An 8,100-nucleotide genomic window follows, 5' to 3' on the forward strand; every position below is an offset into this window, starting at 1 on the left:
TTTTGTACAAAATTGTAATTTTATACAGTGAAAGCTATTGCGCTAAATTTGGTCTACTGAGAATTTTTTTTTCTTGACAAAGAATTTCGTTAAAAGTTTATGTATATACAAATCATATCTATGAAGACATTGTTTTAGATCTAGTACACCTACCTTTTTCTCACTGAGCTAAATTGACATGTGAGTAATTGATTATTAATTTCTCAGTTTCACAACAATAATTAAATAAATAATTAGCTTTCAATTTAAATACAAGAAGTATTTTGACATTTAGAAGAGGAAAATGTATGCTTTATAAAGTTGTTTGGTGGTATTAATTGGCAAATGCATAATAACATTTCTTTATTATCTATTGATTAGAAATAGTGATCTACACTAACAATATTTACGAAAGAGGAGGAGATATTTTACTTCAATTCACTAATTTGTTTATTTTTGTTATCATCTAATGTCCAATATGTTTCTTAAGTTGTACATACTTTCATAACAACAAAACTTAGCATTTAAAAAATAGTAAAAAAATGAACAACTGGGATAAAATTGAGAAATAAAATAAAATAAAAGTATAATTAAAAGAAAATTTTCTAACAGAAAGACACCAATCTCCTTTCTCACACAAAATAGTAAAACAACTACGGCTTATATTAGTATTGATGGATGCATGCACACATATTCAGAAGGGAAAAACCAGAACTTCGATCATTTATTCTCACAGCATTTCTCTGTCCATCCCAAGAGATCTTGCAGACTCTCTCTGATCCTTGAATGACAGTATTTATGGATATACGGGTTGACTTATTTTGAATTTTGATGCTGTAATATTCATTATAATTGTTTTAATAATATTCAATATAAGATTGAGAACACATTTGAGGGGACCAGTTTTATTTCATTGTTCACTACCAACTTTTCCCACCTCAAAGAATCCCAATGTTGTTCAGATATATTGCCACCTGCTGTGAGGTCCCTCTTTCCTATAAGACCAACTTGAGGGACCAATTTTGTTTAATTTGTTTTAATCTGTCATCATCACTGCCAACTTTTCATACCCAAAAGGGTCCCAATCTTGCTCAGAATATTGTTAAAAGAAAGTGGGCATCACTGCAAAAGTGTTTCTCAACAAATTCATATATGCAACACTCACATACTTCCATCACCTTACCTCCTACCTAACCACACCACACTCTTCTAATTCATCATTCATGCAATTGATACCTTTCTTTTTCTCTTTTGCTATGTATAAACGGATCAATTTGTGTATTAATGTTTACAAATGGTTAGTATACACATGCATCGAAATGAGAGTTAACGAGGGCGGTGTGGGTTGAACTTTTAGCAAAAACCAAATCATCCCAACAATTGCAGAATAAGCGGGACCAACTAAGAACGTCGCAAAATTCCAAAGTGAGAATTAAATACACAATACTTACATGACTTAGACTCCCTTGGTTTCATTCTATTAATTGTTGAGACTTATTAGGGTTCACTTATTTCAAGCTCATTTTTCTAGTTTTTTTTTTCAGATGCATGAGAGCACCGGCTGCCATGCATGCCAACTTTTGACAAATGGTGGTGAGTTTATCTTCTTCTGTCTTCATTGCAAGAAATCTGAGATTTTTATCTCAGTTGGTCCATCCATCATGTCTTGCTCATTAATTTCGCTTAATTTATTGTTTTATTTTATAAACAAAGCTAGAGCAGACAATTTATGTTGCAGAGTAAAGTAAAGTCAAACTTATTAATTAGTTTTATTTAATTTTCAATAATTTTTGTATAGTTTAAAATAAGTTATTCTATTTATAAACACGCATTTTTTTATATTGGTGTTATTTAAAGTCTAATAAATCTTTAGTGGCCGAGTATTCTAACTGCATAGAAGTCTATTACTGTGTCTACTACTTCATAGTTAAGGGTGAATTTTAAGTATTTATTCCAATTCTGGATTACTGGTACATACAAAAAGCTATTAGGGACTATCACATAATTATTTAAGAAAATAGTTGAGGTAGATGTATGAAATGTAGCATTGATCCATGGATTAATTCCAAACAAAAAATTCTTAAAAATAAGTTAAATTCATTATTAAAATGGGTTTAACCAATTAAAAATAAAATAATGTTTCAGTAAAAAAACTAAATCATAAATATATAATATTTTTAAAGTTTTATTTTTTTGAAATATAAAAACAACGTGCTGAAACAAAATAAATTAATATGCATGTTATATAATATCTTTATAACAATAACTAAAAATGCAACCTCACACACGTAAAAGGAAAACTTTGCAAGTACTTCTACTAGTTTTTAGTACTGCATTTTTTTTTCTATCCATCTCAGAGACATAGCAAAGTTTTTCTCCATATGATAATTGTCCACAAACTAATTCAATGACAATGTCATTGATAGTATGAGTTAAACAACGAAACTTGTTATATAAAACTTACCAAAGTAAAGTGATATTTGGACTAAATTCACGGAGCCCAATGTTGTAAACTTGTCTTAACAAGCATTAATTTTTTCATATAGGAAATTCAAGTTGATCATCAAAGATCCCATGACATGTATCATCTCCATTGTTGACTGCAGTTGCATTATTTTCCATTTGTTGTAAGTAATCGTACCACCGAGCTGAAGTGATCATACTCGTAGTGTCATCCCATTCCATCTGATGTTGTTGTCCCAATGCTCTGATCTCTTTCATGCCCTCTTCATCCATGGCTATATGCATGCTTCCACTAGCTTGATTTGTAGTACTAGATTCAATGATATTCATCGTTGTGGAAACCATTTCTCCTTGTGACTGCGATATTCCAATTAAAGGAACATCTTGTTGAGTTAGAAATGGAGGGGAAGTTAATGTTGGAGTTGAGTAAGAGCATAATGATGAGACATTGTTGCTAGACAAAGGGATAGGTTCCAAATTGTTGTTGTAGTTAAACACAGGGGTACCATCTAAAATATTGTTATTAAGCACGGGGGTACCATCTAAAATGTTATTATTAAGCACATGGGTATCATCTAAAATATTGTTATCAAATAAAAGGGTAGGATCTAAAGTGTTGTTGTTATCAAGCAAAAAGCTAGTATTTGAAGTGTTATTATCAAGAAAAAGGGTAGGATCTAAAGTGTTATTTTCAAGATAAAAGGGAGGATCAAAGGTGTTGTTATTAAGCAAAAGGGTAGGTTCTGAACTGTTGAAACTATGTAGATTGAGGTTAAATCCCAATGTCTGACTTGGAAGTGTGAAATTGGGAGGTTCTGGCTTAAGGGGTGGAGGAGAAAATGGGGAAGTTAAGGTGTGGGGATAAAAATTTTGAATTGGAGATGAAGGAGGAGGAAGAGGAAGATGAAGAGGAGGGGAATGAAGAGGAAGAGAAGGAAGGGGTGGGAAGGACAAGGAGAATGAAAAATCATTTAAGTATTGTGATATTTTGTTTGAGATTGGTGGATACATCATAGGCCTTCTCCTAGCCTTGAATCTTCCATCTGGGCTAAACCTTGAATAAAAGGGAAGTTGAAAGAACAACGATTGATGTTGTTGATGATGGTGTTGCAGTTGTCGTTGATGCTCAGTAGTCAGTTTCGTAGTAGCCCTATGGTATTTCAAGGCAGTGGTAATCTCTTTCCTTGCCTCTGCCATATTCATTAGCCTTTCTTGATAAGGTCTGTTAGTAAGCCTTCTTCTAACTTGTTTCCCCAGTTGTTGTTGTCTATGTTGTCCAAAATTTTGATTTGCAGAAACATGACCCTCAGCATCAGCACAACTTGAAGCTTTAGTGCTCATGGTGGTGTGTGTTTGTTTTGAGTTGTCCATTTTTTTCAGTAGGTTATAAGAAAAAAAGAGTTGAGGAGGAAGAGATGGAGATAGAGGAGGGAGTGAAAGAGGAGGAGGAGGGTCTTGTTGAATTTCTATTTTGTTTTATTGCTTTAGAAACTATCTACCTTAGGGTTTTTGTATGAACTTGGGTGTGAATAGATTTTAGGAAGGGGAGGATAGGTTGGTGGAATCATGGATTTTCTCCAATAGATACATAGTCCTTGATATATAAGTTGATAGTAAAGTAAAAATGTCCTAAATCTCCTTCAAGTTTTCAAATATTACTATAAAGGGTGGGAGACAACGTAGAGCTTTTATGTTATTTTTTAGACATTTTTTTATTTTGGCAAAATACTTTATGGTTGTTAGTCTTTTATTATTTATTTTTATTTATGTTATTTATTTTTGTATTTTCATCAGTTTTATTTCTCGTATATTTGTTTTGTATAAAATGAGAAGAGATATATATATGAATGGAGCAACGGAGGATAATATGATAGCCTTACATAGGCTAGTGACGGAAATTGTAATGACTTTTAAAATCTTATATTTTGTATGGATTACTTAGACTGATGGCATACGTAGCTATTCAAACACACATTGTCCTTTATTAACAATTTTGTGAAAACGTACTATTTCACCATACACATGAGTGAAGATTCGAAAGTGTACTTTCCGATAATTCAGTTTCTGATTCGTGCAAAAATTTCGAGATAACATGTTCTTACACAAATTCAATATAATAAATTCATTTAAAAAATACACACACAAAAATTAAAAAAAAAAAGTAAAATATAGCTTTTCACCATTTACATAATTCGTAACTTTCGTCTTCTTATTTTTAAATAAAAAAATATTCAGTTATTCAATATTTAATAAATAGTGTTTCAATTAAAATATTCATTATTACCTTAACAGATAAACAAACATTTTTTTTGAAATATAGACACAAATAATATTTTATTCATAATTATTGAAGTTTTCATATCGTATAAAAAAACCTACAAATAATTACTTATTTCGATTAATGTGATATTAAGATGGTAAAAGAATATAGGTCCTAATATTATGTGTAAGTTAACATTAAAAGTTTAGTACTGGACGAATTTTTCAATCAATAACAAAATATTCATAAACTAAAATATTATTTTATACGTAAATTATAAATAAAAAATTAAAGAAAGTATATAATTCTATAACTTGAATTGAATTGAATATAAAATAATTTTATCTTTATGAGAAACTAACTTTAATTTTTGTTTACTTTATGGATAAATTATTGAAACATGGCATATACATATCAAAATCTTGATTTAAATAATTAAAGTAAAATAGTAATTTTATAAATTGGTAACTAAATGTCTATACTTTAAAATAGAGACCAAAAATATGAATCGAAACAAATAGAAATATTAAAATTACGTTGTAGCCTATAAATGTCATATAGTAATTAGGATGAGTGATATTATAAAAAATACAAAAATAATAAAACTTAGCATCTAATTTCCAAACACTGACTTATGTTTCTTAAGTTCTGCATACTTTTATAATAATAAAACTTAACATTTAAAATATAGTAAAATGCAGCACTGAGATAAAATTGAAAAAAAAAGAAAATAGAAGAATAAATAAATAAAATAGAAAAACCACTACTGCTTATAATACATAGATGCATGCATGGAAAAACCAGAACTTCCACCATTTATTTTCACAGCATTTCCCTGTCCATCCTCAGAGACCTTGCAGATTTCTTTTGATCCTTGAATGACAGTATTTATGGTGACATGGGTTGACTTATTTTGATTCTATGCTTCATTCACCTTACTATAAATTATAAATTTCGATTCTTTAATATTGATATTAGTTAAACAGTGTTAATTAATATTTGTTTTAATATTCAATATAAGATTGATAACCTACTTGAGGGGACCAATTTTGTTTAATTATTTTAATCTGTCATCATCACTACCAACTTTTCTCATGTCAAAGGGTCCTAATCTTGCTCAGAATATTGCTACCTTTCATAGAGGCAAGTAAAAGAAAGTGGGCATTCACTGCAAAAATGTTTCTCAACAAATTTCATACATGCAACACTCACATACTTCCATCACTTCACAACTTTTCATCTTAAAATCTTCTCTTACCTTTTACAGAAACATTCATGAAATGCATGCAATTATAATATACCTTTCTTTTTCTCTTTTATTACATCAACATAGATAAATTTGTGTATTGGTGTTTACAATATGGTTAGTATACACATGCATGAAAATGAGAGTTAATTGTTTGTAGCACATAATTGAGGGCAGTGTGTTTTTTGAACTTTAATCAAAAACCAAATCACCCCAACAATGGCAGAATAAGCTGGACCAAATATGAAGGTCACAAAATTCCAAAGTGGGAATTAAATATACAATTCTTACACGACTCAGACTCGTTTGGTTTCATTCTATTAATTGTTGAGACTTACGAGTCTTCTTTAGGGTTCACTTATTTCAAGCTCATTTTCCTAGTTTTTTTTGTTTGCAAATGCATGGCAACCTTTTGACAGATGGTGGTGATTCTATCTTTTTTTTTTCTGTCTTCATTGCAAAAGATCAGAAGAAAACCTGAGATTTTTATCTAAGTTGGTCCATGCATGACCGAATGCATTGTTTATATCGATATAATATATTTTCCATGGTAACTATTGTATTATTGTCTTCTTCTCGGGTAAACGAAGAAAATACTAATTTCTTCTGCCCACAGTTTTGAGTATTCAGGCTTTGATTCCAATCTTATTTGTTTTTTATGCAAAATTAGTGAATTCTTAAACTTTGTATCAGTTTAAAAACATTCTGGTTAATAATGCTTGAAATCCGCAACATGTCTTCCTTATAAATTTGACTTAATTTACTTTTATTTTATAAACAAAACTGAAGCAAGTTCAATACAATTATTTTTTACAATTTAAAATAGTGTTATTCAATTTATAAACAAGCATTTGTTATATATTGGTGTTATTTAAAGCTAATAACTCCTTAATGACAGTGTATTCCAACTGCAACAAGTCTACTACTGTACCTACCACTTTAGAGTTCTGCAGACTCTTAAAAGCAAAATTTTCTAAACAGTGACTGCATCGATCATACATTATGCATGTAACTTTCCACAATTCCAATTACATTATATTAACTTTACTAATTATAACTCTAAATCTTTCTAATTTCGTAGCTAATATATTTTTAACTTCAATATATAATGGGTGAATTTTAAGTATTTATTTCAATTCTGGTTTAGTAGTACACACCAAAAACTATGAGGGGGATTACTATAACATAATTATTTAAAAAGATAATTGTAGTAGATGTGTCAAATGCAGCATTGATCCATGGATTAATTCCAAACAAATCATTCTTAAAAGTAAGTTAGACTCATTATTAGAGTGGGTTTAACCAATTGAAATTAAACAAAGTTTCAGTAAAAAAATTAAATCATAAATATATAATATTTTTAAAGTTTCATTTTCTGAAAATATAATTTATTTATATTTTTGTGAGTTTATTAAAAAATTACCTCAGAAATGTAAAATATCATGATTTTTACTTCAAACCAAACAATGATTTTGTTTATGCTTTTGTGATTTGTATGATCAATGTTGTGTCTGTTCTGTATAAACTAATACAAAATTTACATCATTGTATTCATTTCTTTGATCATAAACATAACTTACACAGTCTTTAAAGAATATATATTAAGGTATCAATTTGATTGTTATTAATTTTGATGATTACAATCCAGATTAATTTTAAGATAACATACTAATAAATACACTACAATAAATTTTCTATTTCAAATAATATCATTTTAATTTTTTTTAATTTTATTTGAATATGTGTATCCAAAATGTATAATATATCCTTAGTGAAACTTTAATGTTTGTGGCCTAAAATGCAATCTTAATATTAAATTTTATTTTGGTAAACACCTTAGTCGTCTATCAATGTTGGAAAGGTGGAAAGGAAATTTGCACTTGAGAAATTCTCTTTAAATTTTCATTCATGAAAAAATTAGTTTTTTTATTACTGTAAATGTTTCAAAGAGTTTATATCGATTAACTGTTTATCTTTCAAATCTATTAATATTGTGAACACGATAAATTTATCTAGGTAAAAAGCATTTGTTTCCTTTGCTAATTTAGTATCACACTATATCGATTATTGAATATACTAAGGTATATTTTTATCGCGATACAATAAGTGAAAACATAAATATAAATATATTTATTTGTTAATAAGCTAAATA

At 28.9% G+C, this 8,100-nt stretch overlaps 1 protein-coding gene across 1 annotated transcript; it reads right to left on the bottom strand.

The window, feature by feature from the left end:
- Positions 1-2,246: 2,246 nt before the first annotated feature.
- LOC108337786 (uncharacterized) lies at positions 2,247-3,997 on the bottom strand. Its single transcript, XM_017574379.1, has one exon. The coding sequence runs from the start codon at positions 3,811-3,813 to the stop codon at positions 2,518-2,520; it is 1,296 nt and encodes a 431-aa protein (XP_017429868.1). The 5' UTR covers positions 3,814-3,997; the 3' UTR covers positions 2,247-2,517.
- Positions 3,998-8,100: the final 4,103 nt, after the last annotated feature.

This window comes from Vigna angularis, chromosome 7, assembly GCF_016808095.1.
Source record: "Vigna angularis cultivar LongXiaoDou No.4 chromosome 7, ASM1680809v1, whole genome shotgun sequence".
Classification (NCBI taxonomy): domain Eukaryota; kingdom Viridiplantae; phylum Streptophyta; class Magnoliopsida; order Fabales; family Fabaceae; genus Vigna; species Vigna angularis.